Source organism: Plectrocnemia conspersa, unplaced genomic scaffold (assembly GCF_051122295.1).
Source record: "Plectrocnemia conspersa isolate PC_06_02 unplaced genomic scaffold, ASM5112229v1 ptg000008l, whole genome shotgun sequence".
Classification (NCBI taxonomy): domain Eukaryota; kingdom Metazoa; phylum Arthropoda; class Insecta; order Trichoptera; family Polycentropodidae; genus Plectrocnemia; species Plectrocnemia conspersa.
This window is the reverse complement of record NW_028277172.1, coordinates 14,650,872-14,676,025: the sequence shown is the minus strand read 5'-3', so window position 1 is coordinate 14,676,025 and position 25,154 is coordinate 14,650,872. Positions and strand designations below refer to the sequence as shown.

The 25,154-nt window shown below is 30.1% G+C and overlaps 1 protein-coding gene across 1 annotated transcript in view; it reads left to right on the top strand.

Annotated features, from left to right (window-relative positions):
* The window catches only part of LOC148233092 (uncharacterized), a 535,519-nt gene that overhangs the window by 129,200 nt on the left and 381,165 nt on the right, over positions 1 to 25,154 (top strand). Inside the window, exon 4 of the mRNA XM_088190536.1 lies at positions 8,584 to 8,704. Coding sequence (XP_088046662.1) covers positions 8,585 to 8,704 — 120 coding nt within the window. The 5' untranslated portion in view covers position 8,584. The remainder of the gene's footprint in view (positions 1 to 8,583; positions 8,705 to 25,154) is intronic.

Below are 25,154 nucleotides of genomic sequence, written 5' to 3'. Positions count from 1 at the left end.
TGTGATTTTTTTATAAAATTAAATATAAAAATGTTCTGTTTGATTTAACCGTAAGTGATTTACTTAAACGATAAAGTGATCTTATGCCATTTTTAAAGAAATTGAGTTAGTCTTTATTTATTTTTGGGCAGAAATTGGTTTGCAAAAGTTTTAAAAAACTAACAGCAAAACTTAATTTAAAAGCAATATTGATGATATTTTGGTTAGGTTTCATATATTTTTCCTTATATTTTGAATTTTTTTTTATAAACATATTTTTCTTTTAAACTACCTAAATATTTTATATATAATATTTAGTAATTTCGTCATTTCTTTTCATTAGTGCTAATGGATATAAAACAAAATAAAATTAATTTATATACTCCAAAAATGTAAGTCTACCATTGTTTATTTATTTTTGATTTCTATTTTTTGTAATAGTTGCATAAAATAAACAAAACATGCAGTTATTGACATTGGCCTATATTGCCCAAGAGAATCAGATGCAAAATGCTAAAATGCAATGGAATTTCACAAACAATTTGTGCTAAATGTGGTGTGATCTTATGTTTTAATAGTAAGAAAAATTGCTATTAGAATTTCCACTTGTAAATATTTTTTGTATGTTTTTAATTTGAATATTTTTTGTTTCAGTTTTGCATGATGTTGCATATTTAAATGTATATTTTTATAAATATAATCAACAAATAAGCATAAATATTTTCCTAATTATTTCATCATTATATCATTTTCAGTCTAATTTTAGTATAAAAATATTTTTATTTTTGAATTTGAAAAAATCATGCATTTATGGTTAAAGGTCAAGGCTATGTTGTTTCGCTAAATAAGATTCAAAGATACTAAGACATTTTATGTATTTACTGTTGTTAATAATAGTTTTTTCCAATAAAAATAATTAAATTGATAATTTGGATTACATTAAAGAGCATCCTACACAATATTAATGTTAGTTGATAGTAAAAGTTGTAATTCATAATATAAAATATTACACTACAGCAACCTGATTAATTATGAAATATTTAACATTTTAACAGATCTTTAAATATGTAGAAGTAGCCTTAGTAAGAATGTATACAGCTGAAGTTGAATGTTGTCACGTTATACGTGTAAGAATTTCGATTTGTTAAGATACACTAAATGCTTTTGCTGCACTATCACCCCAAAAAATGTGTAAAACAAATTAAATTAAAAATTAAAATATAAAACTGCAAAGAAGAATATTTATCGTAACTTTTTAAGCAATTTAATTTTTTTGATTATTTAAAATACAATAGAAGACGCTATTTATACTGCATATTATTTATTTGTATTTATATATTTTTAAGTGATATATAATACAAATTATTCTTTGGTTTTATGTTTTTTTATTAAGTCATCCCAGACGGTTATTTTTTATATAGTAGAGTTTTTTTAATATATTATTTTACCATCTATTTAGCCAATTTTCGTAAAATCGTCAGATGAGAGATCAAAGCCTGTATATTTAGTTTTTACTATGTAGAAGTTTAGGAAATCAGGATTTTTTCCATTCCGTTGTCCTGTACGTAAATTTTTCTGTTGAAATTGGTATAAGTTTGTTTTTTTGCATAGCTAAGTGTAGGTGACGAACCTCAAAAGAAAATAATATAAATAAAATTTCAATATAAACAAGGTTCTTATTAACTATATTAAATATATTTTTTATTAAATATAATTAAAGTTTTATAACTTTTTGCTTTTTAGAATTCTTATCAATTATAGAACAATGTCATATTTACACCAAAAATATTAAGCGGGAGAATATTAACCCACTAACCTTTAGAATCAGTGACTCAGGCAAGACTAAATATTTAGGTTTTATATAAACAAAAAATACATTAGCAGATTTAATTTTTTTATTAGCTGCAGATCCCCAAATAAGTTTAATACATTTATATTATTACGTAACGTATTTTTTCTATTTATTTATTTTACTTTGTATAAACATTGCTTGACTTAAATGCATAAATTTTAATTTTCAGTAGTTAAATTAATAATAATAATTGATTAATTTATGTGCTTTAATTTTACTACCCTGTTATTGCAAATATATAAAACTTAGAAATAGCTAAACCTTCACGAATTTATCTAATAAATTAATGTAAAGTAGTTAAAAATGTATTATTAAATTTCTTATAAACTTGAAAATCGACTGATAAGAAAAATAAAACAACTAAGTTGTTATCTTGGCGCATGACGTCACTTTGCACCGCATCGCAATCACGTGACGGTCCGGCGTCCCAATCGATTCCGAAAACTTTTACCAACCGGCTAACCCCAATGCTCCACATCCTTTTTTTTCCTCCCCTTCACCCCGCAAAACTCTTTCGCGGAGTTTCGCGACCGACGCGCGGGGGGAGCGTCCCTCGATCCCCGCGCCCCGCCAACTTCTTTGTGCCAACTGCGAGAGCTTTCCGGCAAAAGTTTGGCCAAGTTTGCCGAGCGTCGTCAGCGGGTCTTGGGCGTCGGTGCGGGCGCGGGCACAGGCCGGAAAAGTGGACAGACTCTCCGAGAAGAATCGGAGAGTCTCCTGGTCGAGGCAGTGCCAATGTTTCCGACGTTGTGTATGATTAAGCGAAGAACGGAGCGCGGCCCCGGCACTCGTGAGTTATTGATTTTCCCCATTCAAACCCCTCGCCGTGGCGCGGCTCGCGTGCGCGTTGCGGCATTACCCCACAAACGAAAACTGTTTAAAACACTTATTAACTTTATAATAATGTAGCCAAACTTGATGAAATGACGCGTGGGATGGTGTGAAGGCGATTTAACTGGATTTGTAAGGACGCGTTCACCCAAGTAGCGTCGAGCGTTTTTCTTACTGCTGCTGTATCGCACGCCGAGTCGCGCACGCCAGACGCGCACCCTACAAGTTGAGGCCGCACTTTGTGCCGAAGTTATCCAAAGTTCCGCCATTTTGGTACATGCTCGCGAGCCACTTGTTTTACAAAGAAACTTTTTATTAATTCCCGGTCGTCCATGCAGTGTCGGCGGGTCGTCGCCGCTCGTCGCACACGCCGCGAAATCTAGTTATTTTTCACCCGTGTATGTTTGTTCTTGGCGGTTAGTTTGCGCGAATCTTCGCTCGTAGTCGCCATGTCGTCGTAGGCGCTTCCATCCGGACGCAAGTATGAACGCGACCGGAGACTCAGGGCCGACGCCCTGACAGTGGCCCCACGCCGGCGCAAAAGTAAGTCCCCTGACAACCGGAAAACGTCACGGCCGATACTTTTAGAGGTTATGTTTTGATTGTACCGACAGGTACCCACCAGTGTAATGGTGCGCCGGCGTGCACGTGCACGCCGTCCATGTGCGCATGTGTTCGGCTACCAAACTCACTTTTTGACATATGTGTGTGTCAAACGCGAGAAATAACACTTGTTACCACCCAAAGCACGCACAAATTCCTAGTTTTTTATTTACATAAAAATAACAATTTTGCGACTCGATCAAAAGCAAAATAAACGTGTATAGATTGATAGGAAAGTTTGACGCTCATGTGTTTGTGTTTATGTTGAGCGTCAGACGTGCTTCTATTTATAGACACGTTGTTATTGATGTTTTATTTTCTGCGCCTTCTACAATTCTGCTTTTAATTTCGTATTATCAATAATTATTTGTCACGATAAGTTAATAAATTCAGTAATAAAATGCATCTAACATAAATTAAACTAATAATTAAGTAAAACACCATATTAAATTATGAACTAGAAACTTACTGTAAGTATATTTTTATTTAAAATAAAGAACCAATAACAAACCCAACATCCCATAACAAACAATGAAAAGGTTAAGTAGGTGAAAAGTTGCGCCTGTGTGTGCGAGTGAGTACACACAATTATCGACTCTCGAATAACACAGCAACAAAGTTAACAGGCACAAAGAAATCCGTGCGGGACTTTCGGGATACATGCGCCGTGGCCCCGGAGTCTGCCTCCCTATCATCCCCTATTTCCCACCCTCGCGATTCGAGCGTCCGGTTAACATCATAAATATACATAATGTAAAAAATAATTTAAATAAAATAAGTAATAAAGTTTGAGAAACACTACTATGTATTGAAAAAATCTATTATATTAATCTATCAGGTATTAGGTTATAATAATATTTGTTTTAGCTTCACAAATTTTAAATTGATACTAGTTTAGATATTTATTATTAGCATCTCAATCTGAAATCGCAATACTGTAATCATTTACCTGTAAATATTATTAAGCGTCTTAGCATCTGAACAAAAGCGTTCCTGTTTAAACAGTACTAAAAAGTCCCCGTTATAGCCGAACGACCCCTGAGACAGAGCTACTCGGTATAAAAGGGATAGACAGCATCTGGATTTGGCTCAGTTGAGGGAGGCTTTTCATCCCAACCACCCTCGACCCCCAGAACGATCCCGAACGAACCCGGCCGGTCGCAAACCGGATGGGGATTTAATATTTATGTAAATATTTTCGATTCGATCACTGCTTATGTATGTTGGGAAGAGAATTAAAATATTGTAATTTAGTAAAAAAAATATATGTAAATTTTAAATTGCTTTATTTTTTTAATTATATACCAGCACGATAGACGAGTAGTAGGTATAAGTCGCTGCCAATTTACCTAAAAAATCCATTTTCGAATCCTATATGGACCTGAATGTTTTTTAATTTCAATTGTGTCGGAGAGATCGTAATTAATGATTAATAAATAGTTTTAATTGCAATTATAATTTTTATCACATATTAAGTTTACCTAGATTTTCCTAATCTCACGGATGAATAATTAAAATTAAGCTAGCTCGTACACATTCAGTATTGAAAATTATCTAATAATAAGCTACTTCAGCTCATAAATAATATATCGTATATATATTATTTATGAGCTGAAGTAGCTAAAAATCGTTTTAATTTAAAGGTAATATTAAAATTGAAGGTCACTATTGTAGTATTATTTAATATATTAGCCTGTAAAATCTTCTGCATAATATATTATATATGTTCATATTCAACAATTATTCAAATATAGTAACTTGTAGGTAAAGTGTCTTACAAGTAATATTGTAATAATATTCTATAGATATTCTGTATAAAAGAATCAAGATTAAAAAAAGCGGTGTGTTTATTAAGTTGGCCTAACTATTATTGGTGCTTATTAACTTCAGATACAGCAATGTTTTGCTTGCAGTATGCTTAAAATAATTGTGTTACTTCCTAAGCTGTTACTAAAGTTCATTGTCAAATTGTTTCTGATCTTGGCAATAACGTTATAAAATAGTGACTGGAATAAAAAATAAAATGCATTTTTTGCAATTAATGAGCTCGGTTAAAAAATAAATGTAAATTTCAACTTGAACAAATGTTCAATATTGGTTAACCTATTTTAGAAAGAAAAAGTGAGTCTAAAAATACACACTAATATAGAATATGTCTATTTCCTTGCTGATTACATAGTGTAGTGAGATTAATATATAAATTGCACAACATATTTCTGTGTTAAAACTTACCAAACACAGTGATGTGTCTGGCGGTAGCAATGAGGAGCTGAAATTTTTACAAGGAATGGCGCTCATCTATTTTACGTGTGCACCATAACTGTTTTTCTACCATTTTTGAAATGATTAATTGTATAATTATTGTTTGTATAATAGTTATCATGGCATATTGGAAAAAAGTGATGATAATCAGATTTATAATAAAAAATAAATTGAATTAATCTGTTTTTCATTAGCAAAAGTTTTATTAACTCATTCAGTTAATATCATATATCATATATTTGCGCATATGTTTTAATATATTGTATCACGTCCTATATATAACCTGTTGTTAAATTAATGTTGCAAGTTATTAAAAATTTATCTATATCTTTTATAATTTAGCCGATGTTAAAAATAGTTTGAGATTCGTGACTAGAAGTAACAAATCTAAAGCTATTTTTTATTAGATTTTTTGTTAATGTAAATTAGTTTTATGAATAACTAAATATAGAAACGTAAAATTTTACAAATACAATGGAAAATGTATTTTGAAAGTATTTGGTTTTTCGACACATTTTTTAACATCAGTTTTAAATTATTAATGGAACGATAGACATAGTTTCTATTTACTAACTGTATATGAGTGCAAATTTTAAATCGATTCAGTGAAAAATCACAATTTCAAAGCATTGCCAGTGTTCGTTATTACAAATGATATTCTAAATACTGAATTAAATCTTTGGCAAATTTATTGTCAATATTTGTAAAATCATAATATTTTATAAAGTGCTTACCAAAATTTTGAGCTATCGAAAACTCGACATTAAGCACTGAGAGCCTAAAAAGATAGCAGACGTGAGACTCATATGACATTGAAATTAAGGAACGAGTTTCAAAGCTCACCAAATACACAAACTATATAAAAAAGTAAATAAATAGGTTTTTTTACAGTATTATAAGGCAAACTTAAAAAAACTATAAAATTATTTTCTGGATTTCTTAACTCATCTTTTCGATACTCCCACTTATATACTTATATAGACACATATAGTCAGAATAAAAACATGGTAAAAAAGTGATATATTAAAAGCTTTACAAATATACATGTTACATATATAGCAGCTGGTCTAACTGGTTATTCGCTATAAATAAATGCAATTTTAATGTAATTAAATATTGATGAAAGTAATAATGACGGTTCACCTATTGAATAAAATATTTGCTTTAAATGCGTTTCGGCGGGTAATGTTGTTAGCTAAAAAATTCAAAATGACACTGGCGCCTGAGATGGGGCAAATGGTAATTAGCAACGTTAGAAGTGACGCTGGAACCGGTCGCATTGAGGGGTGCCATCACTACTTACTGCATTACCGCTTTAACCCTTTTTCTTCTGTACCCGCGTCACTCAAACGAGCCGCGAGCAGCGGCGGTACGATAAAAGACTCAATCTATTTTTTTAAATGTCTATAATTTTTTTTATTAACATTGATATAGTTTTTAAGGTGATAATTTATTTTAACCAAAATGCATACATATATTTTAAACTAAGTAGTTAAGCAAAGGTGCGTATATGAAAGGAATAAAATAGATCACAATGTATTAATATATACATGAAGAAATACGATATTTGATGACTTTTTAATAACTGTAACACCTAAAATCGCTTCTTTTTATTAAAATGGAAAAGCTTTGTGCATATATCTTAATAAAAGCTTTTTGTACATTTTGCCAAATATATTCCACAGACACATGTTGACACTTCAATTTTATTATTTTTTGTATCGATATGAATAATTATATTATCTAAGCGTTGTCTTCTTTTTAATTTTATTAACTTGCTTGGTAATTTACTCATAATATGTATTTTAATATCTTATTGTAATTATATATTTTGTATTTGGCTTCAATTTAAGACAGTGGGTCTGTGTGTAAATTTGCATAAGATATTAGAATATTTTTTTTTGGTAGTACTATCTATGACACAAACTAAAATTAAATATAATAAAATCACTGATGGATAATTTATTTAAATTATGAACCAGTTATAAAATGTTTTTTTAATAAAAAAAATAAATCTATATGACAACTACTTGTAGATTGACTCATTCGTATAATAATAATATCATTAATATCATATATAGTAAAGCCATTACAATTTTCTTTAAAATATGCTAGCATAATAACTATACAAAAACTATTCCTAATCATACTATAAAAATATTTTTTTATTGAAATTATATTATAAAATGATTTAGTGTACGTATATTAAAAAATATCCTTTTCAATTTTTCAGAAATATAGTTATAAACTTTGAAAATTCTTTTACCATAATATCTTATGTTAAATAAGTTACAACCTTATTTAATTTCACTTTGTTACTTATATTCAGTTTATGAAAATAAATTTAACAACTACGCATTTTTAATAGCTGCATTAATTTTTTACTATAAACAAATAATAAAATTGTATGTATACTAGTAAATCTATGTATACAATGATCTATGTATACAAATGATAAAATTGTATGTTTACTAGTAAACATCAGACTAATAAATAAAAGGTGTAAATCAAAATATTTTATAAATTTATAACTAGTATTACATATTTTAAACAATAGTTTATATTATACATGCATGACCTAACTCAATTTAATTTATATTATTCATCACGACATATATTCACAAAATTAAGTAAATTTAAAAAATCCTAATCTTTCATGTTCGATCAAAATTCATCATATATTAATCACTAATTATGATCTCTCAGTAACGAAAGTGTTAGTCACCGACTTATACCTCTAGTCTATCATACTATTAAATATCATTACTAAAGGCGCTTTATTGTGCCAATTGTGCACGTAAAATAAATAAAGCTACATTAAAATAGATCACATACGCCACTGGACTACCCTATTCCCGCGTCTATCGCAGCGTCAATTTTAATTTTTTATGGGATTGCACAAATTCGGATAGATATACCTATTCTTCATAAATAACTAATTTTAAATCAGTTTATTATTTATTTTTAGAACGGGGATGAGATTAGGGTTTGAGTTTCGTACATAAAAGTTTTAGACAGACTCATGGATATATTTTTAAATCGTAAATTATTTTCAGAATGTCATCGAAGAAAGGAAAACCCAGCTACAGCATTAGACATCTGCTTCAGCTACCTTCTAGAAGTCAGCAGATTCCGCCCAGGAGTCAAGATTCGGTACCGCAAGGACCTTCTTTAAAGGTAAGTTTTTCTTATCATATTTTTTTATGTATGTATATTCGTGTAAAATGTAACGGACTTTCGTGAACCCCTATATCTATCTCAAAAATAATACGGTGCGTCTAAAGATTAAAAAAATATGATAGGTTAAAATGTACAATTTTCAGCAAAGGTATATATATACTTGTTAAAAAACTAAAATTTATTTATCAGTGTATATTTAATTATTAAGCGTTTAATATTTATAATATAAAATAATTTTAGAAAAACTTAAAATTTTCCATAATTTGACATTATGTAGAAGTCCATGTAATATATTTCTGTTTTTGGTATATTTCCTGGAAACGGCGAACGGTGAAGTTTTTCTCTCGTGAAAATAAATGCGAGACTCGAGGGCTGTTTCCATGGATACCGAAAGAGTGAGCGAGAGAGAAGCGATATAATAAGAGAATGAACATAACAAGAAAGCATAATATGTATTTCATTGTGTTTGGAGATTGTTTATCGACACATGAATTATTTATGTGCTGGGGCAAATGAGTATTGATACACAACATTTCGAAAGTGGGAGCTGAGTTACTAGTTCATCATATACATATTTTGTATGAATATGTTCAGCTATACTTGTTATATGTTTATTTTAGAACTGAATATCATATATGTTTTTATTTTAAGTGATTGGTTACATAAGTATGTTACTTTATACCCGTCAAAAACCCTTAAAAGTAATTTTTAACAACGAATTGCTATAATCAACGTTTTTCTGACTAAATACTCAAAAATGAAGCACAATATCTAAATAATTTTACACAGAATATTATGCCGTAAATTTAAGAATATTAAATAAATAAGTATATTTAAATATTCAAATTTTAAATACTTAGTTTCTTAAACAGGACAGTGCTCAGTGTGACGATATACACCTTTAGTTTTGAACGTATATTTAATTGTCAATTTGCTGTTTTAATGTCTCAAAAAATATATTTACTAAAAACAATCAGGTATGGGTAAATTTTAAAGTTTACGATAAAACTGGTTACTTAAGTCGTCACCGTAAATATATGAGCTATGACATTAATTTTCTCATTTGGAGTACCACAAGGATGTAATCTGGGTCCTCCACTCTTTTTGATTTTTTAATAGGTATATACATGCGGCAATTAATAACTCGGGATATTTATTTTATTATATTCCGTCGATGACCTGGAAGTGACGTTTGAGTATGTGTGGAGATTTTCTATGCATATCGCTAAAATTTGCGATAAGGCTTCGAGGATGCTTGGCTTCGTTATGTAGAGCATGTATCACTTCAATATATATTGCCGATTCGCGTTCTGTACGATAAGCTTGTTCTTAACGTCTTCAAATAGGGCTTCATTGTCTGGAATCTAAATCAAAGAAAGTAATCCTGTTACTTGCGAGAGAAAAAATATTCAGATATCTCTACGAGAAAAAATACGGGTCATATTCACTAGTGTTCTAGAAAATGGTCAAGGGGAGGGCCATTTTGAAATTAGAATTAGAAAAATTGAACATAATATAGTGTGTATTTTTAATAAAAAAGAAAACTGTTGATAATTATCTATTTTCAGAAAGAAGTGTTAATAAATTATAAAAAAAAAAATTAATTGAAAAAAATGTTTTGTCATGTCTCAATTTTATTTTAATATTATTATATACAGGCAAAAGCATAACATATTATGTCCGGGATGTTTATTTGTTTATAACAGAGATAAATTGTTTGTTGCGCAACAGTTGAGACGGGTTGTCCGCGGGTGTGACCGTAGACTGCAGCCTACGGTCACATCAGCGGGCAGAACGATTATTTCAGAAGAGTGGCGAATTTCTTTGAAATAAATTGCTGTTGGCCGATAAGGTAGATTAAAAATAGCTTTGGACAGTACTTATTGTTAAAGCAATAAATTTTAAATCATTTATGATTTAAATTGAGTAACTTTATCTGCCAAATTATTTCCTATGATTATTTTAAACGAAGATACCAATGTTTTTCGATGGTTAAGACGCTTTTAACCGCAAGTCGAACTGGCCCTGATTTATTATTATAATGTGCGTTTTTTACAATTAGAAATAGTGTTTCAGTTAATGAACCCAACAATTATATTAATTATTGTATAGTATATGTAAATGCACATTCAATTATATTTACTAAAAAATATGATTAGAGTAGAGTACACAGAAAAAAATTATTTAATTTTTTCAAGACAATATAATTATGAATATGGATTGCTATTTACTCATCATAATATGAATTAAAGAAATTTATTTTATTTTAAATTCAAAAATATACTCTAATTTTCGTTTTTTTGACTTGCAAATCAGTTCAAGAATTTTTCAGGATATAGGTCCATTTTACAATGAATGTGTAATAAAGATAGACTCAATAATCTGTCTTGACTCATTCAATTTCTTTTCTTTTCAAGCGTCGTAACGCGGAAAACTTTTTTCTGCGAAAGCGACACTGATTGGCAAACTTAATAAAAACGTAATAAAATTTCGCAATTATGACATAAGTCTTAATATTTTTTCGCAAATACATTTTTTTCACATTTTAACTACAGACATAAAACATGATTCAGATTTCGAATTTTTATTCAATCGAATTGAAAATTACTAGTATTTTATTCGTAATTATGAAATGATAATTTTAAATCATCTTCAATATTTATTATATTTTCTAGTAATAATATGTGCAATATGCAAGCATTCATTATTTCGTTAAAACTCCAGCATCAAAATAAAAATACTTTTTTGGTAGTATTTCTTGGCGTGGTGCACGGATAATTTGCCTGTATTAACTGTTTTGTAGAATTCCTGAGATATCGAAATCCACCTATAATTTTTTTGCTTATTTAAAAGATTATTTTAAATATCTTTAAATATATCATTTGCATAATCTTTGTTTAATTTTAGCGTTGCAGAGATCTTTAATATTTTTAGTAGTCAAAATTATGCATTGAAGTGATACCAAAATGTATTTTTTGTAAGATAATTTATAAGAAGATAAACTATTGTGAAAAATACGCTTTGCTTTCAGGTTTCAATATTTTCAATGTTTTTAATATAAATATAATATTATTTTTAAAATATATAAAAGTTCCGTGTCTTTTTATCCAACAAGTAGCGCATAATCTTCTTAACATGCTGCTTAAAATTTTTTTTATTGTATTTTTTTTCTAATGCATGAAAGAAAGTAATAACTTCTTTTATTACTACAAAATAATTTTGTGAACACTTAAATTTATTTTTTATTTTTCAAAATTTCTATTCCTTTTTTTTTGTATTCAGTTCCATCAATTATAAGTCTATATTTTGAAGTAAATTCCGCAGCATATGTCTTTTCGTGTAAGTAAAATAATACTACGTCCTGAATAATAATACCCGTTTGGGTAACTGTGGATATATCGGTTGTTTCATCAAATAAGACGATCCAAGAGCAACTGTCCGGAATGGCTCACAACTGTTGTTATCCCCGCTATCTGGTGAAAAGTGGCTTAATCAGTGATACCTACACTGTGACATTAAAAAAAATGTAGTGTTATGAGAAAGGACTTATTACGCTTTTTATCTCTATCAAAAAGAAGCCTTAAAGTGATTCCGAGAAACGTTAAAAATCCGTTCAAAATTTACTTAGTTAGAAACGTAATTTTGTTTGTCAAATGGTCGTCACAATACATTTACCTAGTTTTTCTTAAAATAAAAGATGATAATTTTTATTTACTTTCTCATAAGATGATAATTTTTATTTTAGAACTTTTTTAATTTACTTTTAGATTGCATGCACATTATTCTAATCCTTTCACTGGGTGGTCAAATAAATACGCTCTACAAGCTCTATTGTAAGTCACATAAAATCACATGGTCACGTATGTCTCATACGTATTTATGACTGCGTATTTAAGTTACATGCGTATTCATGACCACATGATTTACATGTCAACCTAGAAAAAATATCGTGTGCTTAATAAAAAAATATTCTGTATGTATACCAATATTCATTGACATAACTTTTATTTTAAATATACATATCTACCTTTCTAAGATATCATCTTAATATACACACATACACAAATAATATACATACTTACAAATACCTACATCGTCGGAGGCTGTGTAGGTTTTTCATATTTCACGCCGTTCAATATCGTCCACGGGGAAGGCTGAAATACGCGCAGCATAGCGCGCCGGAGAAAATAACGATTTTCAAAACTTTTTCTGGGAAAGTTAAAACTTTTTCACGACATAAGCATAGCTATATGTATCAGCTAGCTGCGCGCGGCTCGGCGCGTGTTTACCGCCAAACGGTCGCGAACCTTTGGTGTGCGAACCGAGATGTTAATTCAAGTCGTAATTCAAGGTTTTATGTTATAATAAAATAAAAAACATATTTTTTGCATGTATTTATTGCTGATTAACTGCGAGTTCAAGAGTTTAAATCAAAATTAAGATTACAATTACTAGTATATTTATAATAAATTATTTATAACCTTTTGTTAAACATGAAAATAAATATTTATTAAAATTTTAGTTTTTAATCCTGCGTATTAATATATTTGTAAAGACCCAACTGCTCTAAACTCAGAACAAAGTACTTATATTTAGGTATATAGTAGCTAGTATTTTCCGACAAAGGGATTGAGAATAAATCATCTGCACAGAGAGACGCATTAGGATGATTAAAACAGCTCGATTCGCGACCATTGTTAATTCCTCGCATTCACCCAGAGTCGGGAATTGATTTCTGCCTTTACTTTTAAAAGGAACGCTTTTTGTGTAAGGACACGTCCATAAAATGAAAAATAATATTATTTAAATAAAACTCTAATTATAATTTGTAATCGACTAAAGTACTTAAAGTGTTAAAAAACGACTTCCTAATAAAATTTTCATTGATGGTTTCGAACGAGGGTGTAATATAATATTTTATTTTCATTATTCGCCGAAAGATGGCTAAGAAGTTTTCCAGATTTTTGTTTGCACAATTGAAGGTAAATAACGGTTTATTATAATATTAATCATGAAATTTATATTCTTTAATAAATGTATTTTTAATGTACTTTATTCTGCCTTAAAAAATAGATTATGATTTAAACTATAAAAATATTTTCAGAATTAGCACAAACTTTATAATATTATTTTGTAAATGTTCAAAAGAGTTTAAAGGCAATACACATTAAAAAATATGTAATATTTAATAAAATAAAACGAATATAGTAAAACCAATTATTGATAGTTTTTAAATATATTTTAATTTCGATAACATATAAATTTTTTTGAGCACGATATGGCGACGACATTTGTGTGATTTCTGCGAGATCATAACGCAGAGCGTGTTCAAGAAGCAAAATATTGAGGAATGTCAATTTCTACTTTATAGAAATACTTTATCAATGTCTAATTGAAAAATTATTCAACTTCATAAAATATAAAAATTATATATGTTTGCAAATATTTCGTTTAAGAGTAAAGTTAAAAAATAATGTTAATCATTGATCATTGTTAGACACTCACGATTGTGTTCCAAGGCAAAAAATAGTTTTTTAATTAGGATGCCCTGCAATATATTAAAAAAAAAATATTTAAATTATACTAAAAATAAAAAAAATTGTAAAATAAGTGAATTCAAATTTTTGTGTTTCTTTTGAAAAAATATGTTTTTTTAAATTCTCGATTTTTATAAATTATTTAATATATACGAATCAGTAAAGAAATTCGTGTCTCTTTGATAAAATATTTTTTGAAATCATGCATTGTCCTTTTATACTTGCTGAACCATTTTTCGACAAAGAACATGATCGTACGTCGCAATCACGCACACTGCTTATTAATTATTATATTTTATACTCACCGAATAATTTCTTGACCACAAAGAGTTTCGAACAAGTTTGCACTCTAAATTTTACGATTTTCTAATCTCTAATTTTACTTAAAAAAATTGTAAAGTATATGAATCTTTGCTTCTTTCTGAAAATATTTTTCGTTTAATAAAGAATATCACGGATTGTCCCTTTATATTATACTTGCCAAACATGGTTTCGAGCGTTAACACGCTTTTGAATTATGTTCTAGTACACCATTTATACTAATTTTTAAAACTTTTCTGTTTATTTATTTAGTAACACAGAATATACTATTTTATTAAATTTCCACATTATTGATCCATTTTTTAAGTGCTATTATGATACATTAATAAAAAAAATATTTTCGTATGTATGTTTGGTTCATAAATTCATTAAAAATTTAGATTACCAACAAAGTCTAATTTAGCATTACCATATACAACAAAATCTAATTTAATAAGAGTAATTATGTTATTGTGAATCTTCTGCTGTAATATAACTTGCAATAGCCTTGATCTACAGCTAGTTAATAATAAAAATCTGTAAGTCAAAATGTAAACGACATAAATCATGAAACTAAATTTTTGAAATCAACGCAATATATTTTTATATTTTAACATTTTTCATGATAAAGCTTGTTGTCATTAAATTTTATTGTAAATATAGTTTAAACTAATCTAATTAGGCTTAGTTATATCTGTATAGGGTTGGGTTAGGTGAGGTTTGAATCGATATATTTAATAAATATAAAGCTAAAACACATTTAGCTAGGTGAGTATATGTTAGGAAATTGTGATTATTGCATTAAGTTGAACTATTCTAAAATAACTCAACAATACCTAACTAATACAATAGCAATTACTATACGCTTACTTCTTTAAAACGTATATTTTTTATATATTTTATAACGCAATCAATTATTGACAGTCTTAATAGTATTGATATGGTTTTTATGATTAGTCTACAATTATTACTGTAATATTATGGATCTCTAATTGTTTAAAAGTTAAAGGTTTATAAAAATTGAGCTATTTTATTAGTGGTTATAATATAAATTAAATTGTTATTGCATTTGTATTTTTTGCAAAAAAGTTTTTTAAATAGTTTTAAATCCAAGTAAGGATTATTCACATAAAAATATATTTTTTGTAAAAGGTTTAAAACTAACAATACTCATTGAACTATTAACTAGTTTCAATAAAATAAATAACATAACATAATACACTGCTTATAAACAATAATCAGAATTCTAAATTACGATCATTTGACAAAAAAAAATCTAGGAAAGTCGATTGTGGTTTTACAGTTAAAAACGATATCGATCTCTGTTTCGACGTCAAAGATGAAAGACGCCAGAGAGGGATCCTGGGCTTAATTAAATCCGTGGGCAAATATTTACCTGGGCAACTTTTAATAACTGGCCGTATCGGATTACGCAACGCGGCACGAATTTGATTAATCGATCTTGGCGAAAGTTCGGCGGGTATTAATTATTATTGTGACGTGACGGATCACAATGAAGAGAAATTTTATCCACCCTGTGTTGTGTTGTCGATATCCCGATCGGCTCATCTATCATCGACAAATAAAACGTCAGGGCCGATCGCGGAACAATTAAATATCGACCATTCTGGCATTAAAGGGTATCATTTTCACGTGTTTAATTTGTATTTGTGTATATTTATTAATAAATACTGTAATAGTTTTACAATTCTTATATTTTGCAGTGCAAGGTATATAGTTGAGTGGCTTCTGAGACCGGTCCGACCCCAAAGGGTTATTGCATCATTAAATCTTATGCATTAATCCATCCGAGTGAGCTCCAAGATTATAAAGCGCCTAAAGACTAGTAGCGTCGTTTTGTGTACGCCACAATAGCCATGTTTTGAACTCGCTCGGCTACAACACAGTCGTTATATAATATGTGTCTATGTATGGTATGGCTGCGATATAAGCGGTGCACTCGCACGAATGTTAATATCGCTACCCTTTTGGCAGTGCGATGTGCAAGTCTTTATTCTTAATCCGACACTGGTTCTTCCACACCACCCTGAGTCGTTCATACGGGGGTAATTGCCTTGAGTGTGTATGCAATATTCATATTTATAGGAGATGTATAAGGATAGAAAATATGAAAATCTAGAGTTCTTAGAAATTTTATATCCATTGATGCAAATATCGTGAAAGGGATATTTAAAAAAGTATAGGTTTAATGTCATATAAGTAAAAATACTATAAACCTAATTTAAAACTGATTTAAATTTTATGTTTTGGTATTAAAATTATTGATTGCAGAAAAATTAAATAAAAATTTAACACATATGTGCTACTCTTAATATGTTTTAAATTGACAGTAAATGTAAAATGTTGCTGAAAATAGAGCGGTGAGTAACTAGTTATTTCATAAAAAAATATTAAATAAGAGTCCGGATACTTTTTGCACTGTGAAACAATATGAGGCTATCTATCTCTTTCGTTTAAAGTCCAATGCTAACGTTCCCGGGTCCAGTGCATCTCGTAGCTAAAACGTTAGCGAAAAACCCTTTGAGGATCTATTTACTTGTGATCTGTTTGTCTAAGCAATTCAATCAATTACGAATGGCAAAGAGAGTTGTGTGGGACGACTGTCTGATCGGACGGAATTCGACCCGAGCCCGAATACCTTCAGGGATGCTTTTGATTCTCCGAGCGATACGCAAGAACAAATAAAGAACGAAATGGCTTTGCCGATGAGATTTTTATGAGTTTGTCTTTGGAGAGTGGAAAAAAAGTGTACAAACCTGAGGATAAAGTGTCTTAAAAAACTATTATTTAATGATATAATATAACAAGCATCTCCTCGAATTATTTATTTTAAAATGCACTTGATTATTATTCACAAGTTAATAATTCTCTATTTGTTTATTTTTACTTTGAAATAATGATACAATCTGGCAATATCGTATTATCTGTAGGGATATACAGAACTAGTAAATATAAAAGCATTTTTTTCTTGGTTTTCAAAAGTTTGTTTTATGACTTGGCAGATTTTCCAAATGCGTGTTGATGGCTAATATACATAAAATAATAATAAGACACAGTTATGGTGCACACCTAAAACAGATTAGCGTCATCCCAATATTTTGTTCAGCTCCTCATAGGTCTTGTGTTTGACAAGCTCGTTGAGAAGCTGCATAGCTCTCGCAAGAGAAGCGTCCAGTAAGAATAAGGGACGCGATCGCGACTCTCTATTGTAGTTAACTCATATTTTCCAGTGAGTACATTATTTGCAGGATTATTTAGGTGTATTGTAATATCAATATATTTTTCTTTCTTGTAAAAAATACGACTTTTTTACCTTTAACATTATTTTTTATAATAAATAATGCATTGTAATGCAAATCGTAAAGATATTTCTGTTGATTTCTTTTCAATTTTAATATCAGAATCATTATACTTAGTATACTTTCTTTCAATGTTAATTATTTTTTAATTAAAAATTAAAATGTTGATTAAAAATAATCTATAATAACAGCAATCATTACACATTGTATTATATGCTGTACTTATTTATATATTATTTTTTTACTAAATAATTTTATAACCTTAATTTATGTCATTATTACTTTAATATTGATTTTATTTTCTAAATACGTGTGGTTTATATTTTTTTTTTCAATAATTTTTTTAGTATTTCTATGATTGTCATTATATTAATATCACTCTTTAATTAAAATTTAATTAAACATTCCTACCATAATCATGAAATTTATTATTTGAGAAATAAGATTGAAAAAATGGATGTATTCTCACATGGTGATTTATCATTCTTATTTCTTTTCAGTTATATCCGGACAGCGCCGGCGAACAAACAAACGTCGATGGGTCAAACCGACTCAGGTCCGCTTTATTGGAATTCTCAGGTCGAAAGGACCACCGGTTAAACGTCGGCCAATAATGTTCAAAGGCAATTGAAATCAATTGACCAATGTATCCACTTACACCCTGCCGCCCCCTATTTCCACCATGCGGTAGTCAGAAAAGCCATAATAATGTTTTGTGGAGTGCCACATTTCGAATTCATTCTTGTTAGTCGAAATGCAATAGTTGAACTTCACGATTGAATAGTTACGTAAAGCATCTCGAGTGATAAAAAACACTTCTAATATTTTATTGACGCGTTTTATACGATTACAATTATTTAAAATTTCCCGGAAAAAGCTCGTTTTATTTTTATCACTAGGCATTTTAAATTGATTTTAAACAGGTTAAAGCAATAAACATACCCTTATCTGACGAAAGGTATACAAATTTTGCGTTGTCCTAACATGGATCCTTTCTGTACCCCAATGTCGTATGGCTTTTGAAAAAAAGTTTATGAAAAAACCTTATAATTTTACTTTTGTCAGGCACTTTAAGAAGACGCAAATATAAGCTTTTTATAAAATCGCTGTCTTGCTCGCATTAATAAGATAAAATCAAGATTTTACGGATTTACTGTTCTTTTACACATTTCAATGCAAATAACTATTTTAAAGCGTCATCTGTGGACAGAATCAATTTTAAAATATCTACTAATAACAACATACACGCAACCTCTCATTACAGGATTAAATAAAATATTAATGGCATAGTAATAATAATTTAAAATATGACATAAACCATAAAATATGGGGTCTTTTATGGTTCCTCTTCGCCTAGTCTATGTTGAGAGAGAATAAAAGAAAATTTAGTCACTCTTAAACATTACCCCAATAGTGTGAGTCAAAGTAAAAAGCTTGGCAGCTTTTTGAATCTAGTATATGGTCATTTCTTTACCATCAAAAAAATATCTCCCAGCTAAATCTAACTTAAATGTAATATAAAGTTGGGAAAAGAACTTCAGACTAAAAAATAAAAATATTTTATAGTAGAAAAAGTTCTTAAAATAGCTGTTTTAATGTTGAAGTTTTAATTCGTAACTTGTTTCAAATTTCAAAGGGCGTGAAGTCATTTTTTAAACAATGCCAGTATCTTACAGATGCGTTTCGAAAGTCTATTAATTAATATGTAATGTGGACATGCTGGATTAGGCTTATTTATTCTTTGTCGTTAGGCTTTTAAGGACGTTATTTTCGTCGATGCCTTTTTATAAATTTATTTCAAAGCAGCACATTCATCGTGTAAAAATCTTACAACAATAGAACAATATTAGTAATAGGATATATTTATTCTTGCTATTCGTTTTAGAGTTCTAGATGCTTAGATATTGAAATGATACAGCCCATGAGATTAACGGTGTACGCGTCGCGGTTTTTGTACCATTTTCCCGATTGCGTTTTTGCTCTTTGTCGGTAATCCGCTGAGCAAACAGGTTTATTGACGGGGACGTTAATCCTAGCACTTTGGGCAAAAGACAAAGACCAAGCGTCGCCGAAAGGGGTAGGGCCAAGTTTTTGATTCCCGGCCTCGGGACGGATGATATCTTAATGCGAAAAATAATTAATTTTCAGTTACGGATAAGCCCGTTCGGTTAAGACGCCCTTCGTTTTGTTGGACAAACACAATGAATGGCTCGGGAAGCGATTTTGATTAATCAATTTATTTTTAATTAACGTTTTTAATCTGAGACTCTATACATAAAATCAAAGAGTAAATTATGAATAAAAACGACATTTAAAAATAAAAAAATAATGGCAACTGACCTGATATTATATATTTACGACAAGGAGATGTTATATACACGATAATTTTAGCACACTATAAAAAAACAGTACAATTTGAACGCAATTGTTTGTGAAGAAACTATTGTATAAAAAACTTTATTTTTTTTAATTTATTTCATATAGAAACTTTAATTTAATAAATAAAATGTAAGAATATTGCTTTAATTTCTTCTAAGTTCATTTCGATAAATTATTTAAATTTTGTATAAATGTTTATTAAACTTAAGTGCAGTTACTTTAGGACCGTAAGACCTAGTTATAACGATTGTTTTGTCAGTTTACAATAATAAGTCAGTATTTTTTTTTAATATGAACGTCATTATTATATATAATGTAAAATAATCAAAGGCCTTAAATAATTTATAGAAATAAGCCGTCGTTCCAAATGGTTTTGAATGCTTTTTTCCAAGTCTAGAATTATTAATACTTTACAATTCACACTTTATGCCATTGATATAGCAATAATTTTCCAAAAAAATAAAACAAATATAACACTTTATATACCCTCTGTTTACCAAATACGCAACACATATCGAATAAAATTCAATAACATTCACGCAAGTAAATATTTTCAATGCGAAACTACAAAAATTACGCACTCCGACATTTATTCGCCCTTGGCGGGTGGCCCTTGCATCCGCGCTAGTAAATACCCATAGGAAGAATCAGGGTCGTTTGTCATCTTTGAAAAGTATCGGCGAGCACATAAAAAGACCCTATTCCACTTCGATTGCTTCGATTTCGTCTGGGAAAACAACCCCCTGCCGGTTACTTCCTACCATAACCCGTGAAACCGTTATTTATATATTTATTTTATTTCCTAAAAGGAGAAGGAGAGGTGCTCACGTGACTCCCCCTCACACCGCCTCTCCTACGGTAATTTCGTATGTGGCCGATAGAGCGATACATCAAAAAAGTTTATGATGTTCTTGTGAAAAGGCCGGAAATCTTGCAAACAGGATAAGCGTAGTGCGGATGCGACCGGGGAAACTCCGGCGCGTGAAAATTTATGTTGCGCGCTTTCGGAACACCCTGTGGAAACTCTGGTTAGTAGATTTAGGGCCGCGTTTATCATCCGCACTATCACTTAATTGTGCCGTAATTTCAACGGGTTGTTTATTCGAGGGGGGCAATTTTATAATTTATTTGTTTGTTGCACATGCAGCATTTTAAAAACCAGTATAGTGTTTACGTCATGAATTAATTATTATTCTGATTATATGTTGTTTATATACATATGATATTTTCAGCACAATAAATCTAAATACTGATGTAAGTCAGTGATTAATACATAAAATACCTTTTTAACTTCATATCCCATATCGACCAGTGAATTATATAATTAATATTTTGGTCGATAATTATCGATCAAGTTTTTTTATATTCTTAGAAATAAATATCGTGATGAATAATAAAAATTAAACCGAGTTATTGTCGCTGATTTACAGATTTTGATTTCAGTGTGGTGTCTCGCTAGTTTTTAATTGGGCATATCCCTTTGTAACACATTGAAATAACGTCTGTCATATTACTACAAAAGATTAACAATAAATAGATAATATATAAGATGCTTGGTCTGCCACTTTGTATAAAAAAAAACTTTTATTTTGTAAGTAAAAGTTTTTACTTAAATTATTCACAAATTGAATACCATTTGCCGTTTTAAATGTCATTCTTTCAAGTTAATACTACAATAAATATTACATGTAAATCTCTTAACTTAAAAACAGGATACGATATTAAAAGATACAAAAAGATGAATGAATCTGAAATTAAACTATTTTTTTACTGAAAATATAATATATAGCTGTAATGATAAGGAATATCATTCTTCTGCTAATATTAATTATTAAATGACATTAGTTGAATTTCAACCACACAGAAAAAATCATGAGTTGTTTATGCAACTAAGCAGTTACGAAAATTTAAAAAATGAGCGTCACATGAAAATTATAAAAAAGCACTATAAAGTTTGCTTTGTACTTATTTAACAGTTAAACACGATCCATTTCTCGATCGTATTGTTAATCACAACAAAATATAATTCTTTTATTAAATGCATAAAGCGACTGGCACAATCGTTTTCAACAAAATATAATTATGGTGACTCTTGCAGGTCTTTGCTTAGTATAATCCACTTTATTTTTTTTAAATCCTGGTGAAGCCATTATAGCTAAGAGTTTTTGTCAAAATCGCAACAAAATTCGCTAAGCACTGCTCTGAAAATTTTAACAACGTATTTTCCATACAAGCTGTATTTCAAGATCTTGGCAACTTCAGAACTGTGAAATCTTACACCACTGAACTTGTTATAAATTAGCAACAATCTGACAATTATTATATTAACAATTTGATAAATAAAATTAATTAGCGGTTTAGAAAAATTTAATAGTGGTTTTAAATTTTACAAACATGCTGTAACCTTTAGAGTACGCTCGGGATAAGGATTCCGGTTTGTTATTGTGTGCGTGAACTGTGTGGCTCAAAACAATTTCGCTCAGAATATTTAATTTATTTTATTATAAAAGAAAATATATGTTTATTTAACATACATACATACATTTAAGCTAAGTTGGAAAATTCAACGGACAATTAAAAATATATTATATAATCGAAAAACCAGACATTGATGTCATTAATTAAATATTTGCAAAATTCAAAATTTTTCACTAGTCAAAAAAATAATAAAGTCTTTAGCTATTCTTTAAAAGCAAAAAGATATAAAATGGGGAAAAAAATTATTCGCAAATTGTTTAATGGCTCAATGACTCTATTAAATCATTAGAATCCATTGAATAAATTAATAAATTATCATTGGCGCAACAATAAGAATAATAACTTTCTTAAGCCTTGCAGAGAATAGTGTAAAAAAACTAACAACGTACGGATTAATGGAAAAATAATTAAAATATTTTAATCCACGGGTAAGAGAACGAATAACTTACAGTGTATATTTAAAGCCTTGATATCAAGGCTTCAAATATACAGAGATCGAACTTCTGTGCCACACTGCACTTTAATGACGAATACCAGCGTTGACGAATCAGCGACTGTCCTTAAAAGAGAAAGCGAGACAACGAAGTACACGCTACATCGCTTCTCCCTCTCATATACATGTACACGCACACAATAACAAACTAGCATCCTTATCCCGAGCGTACTCTACCAGCATGTTTGGTGATGTTGCGATTTTAACCCACTTGAGGGCAGTGCGTTTCCGTAACAAAAGCAGCAACGTAGGAACTCATCTTTCACAGAACATTTCAAAAGCTTGTACTGCGGAAATGTTACATATCATTTGGGGCAAAAAATCTCACAAACCTAAACCTTATACAGGAAGGCGTGTCAGTTTAGCGGACAAGAGGGCCGCCAATCCGCACACGGCCCACCGCCCGTTATTTATTTCCGTCACACTTTGTAACTCGGCAATAAAGTGCGGTGTAGTTTTGGTTGGCCGCACTCTTACCGCTACGTTTTCCGGATGGCCTGTGACAAACGCGTACCTGCGCCACTGCAAAAACTGACAACGTAACTTATGGCGGTTAAGTGGAAATTGTTTAACGCTTAGGGGCAGGCGCCCCGGGCGCTAACCTGGCGGAAGGGTTTCTCTCTCCGACTGAGGTGTGTTTTATTGCTAACTCGGTTATAATGTATGTATGTCCCGGGCCCTCTAATGGATGTATTAATAATGGCCGGGCCTAATCCGCACACTTAGTACTCGGCGCCAGTTATTATTTCCGCCGAGCGGTGAAATTATGGCGTTTGGGCCGTGTCCAATTTGCTGGATTTACGACTCACTAAAGGTGGAAGATGATCAAATGAAAATCATGACAAAAACGAGGAAATCTAAATTCTTGACCAGCAATGCTCTGTATTTCCAAATTAAAAAAAAATCGAATTTTCAATTGAATATGTTCTTAAGTCTTAGCTACCCCTGATTTATTTAATTGTATTAAATTAAATATATGTTCATACATATGTGTATATGAGCACCATTTAGCGGTTGATCATTGAGAAAACTTTATAGTGGTTCATTCAAACGTGTCCTGATATAAATTCACCTTCCCGCATAATAGAGGCGTTTCGGCTTTCGCCAAAGCATTCAAATATGAGGAAAACACCATTGTAGGGCTTCTTACAACACAAGTTCCATCTTAACCTCCCGTTCGCAAGTTAATGCTTACCGGTCCACGATGAAAGGTCACTCCACAATAGATTTCGCCTCTTATGCAAGCAAGAATAGTTAGAGGAATGGTCAGTACTTGCAGGGGCTCTCAAGTGACACTCGAATAAGCCCTCGGGAAAACCACGTACAACAATAATATACAATACATCAAAACGTGTATGTGTAAAAATATGTATATAGAAAACTTGTGGTAACTTCCAATGTGATTTTATCTTGGTTTAAAATAAAGTTATTTTAGTGACTGCTAAACTCTTAACATAGCGATGATGCGATTTCAAAGCGATATGTAAATAATACTAATTATATTATTATTTACAAGAATTTTTATGTATTTAAATTAAGACCATCATGACCTAACAAGCTACTCTTATACGTTACAATGGTTAAAAGCATTTTAAAATATTATTAAATACTAAAGTTAAACTACATAAATCATACCAGCTTTTCATAGCTAACGTTAAACAAATCAACGAACAATGATAGCGTATATTGGCAATTGCATATGTCTCCGTCAAAACCACCATAAGAAGTTCACTTGAAAGTGTAACTTAAGAATGTTTCGGAAAACAATAATAAAAATTTTCAAGAATAGAAAAATTGTAAAAAAATGTTTAACAATAGAACTCTTTCTACGAGAATACAGAAAATCTTGCTAAAGCTCCTAATAAAAAGAAGCTGGTATACAGAAAATAATAATAACCGAATTCCTTTATATAGATATTTTCCTTTCTAGATTTTACATT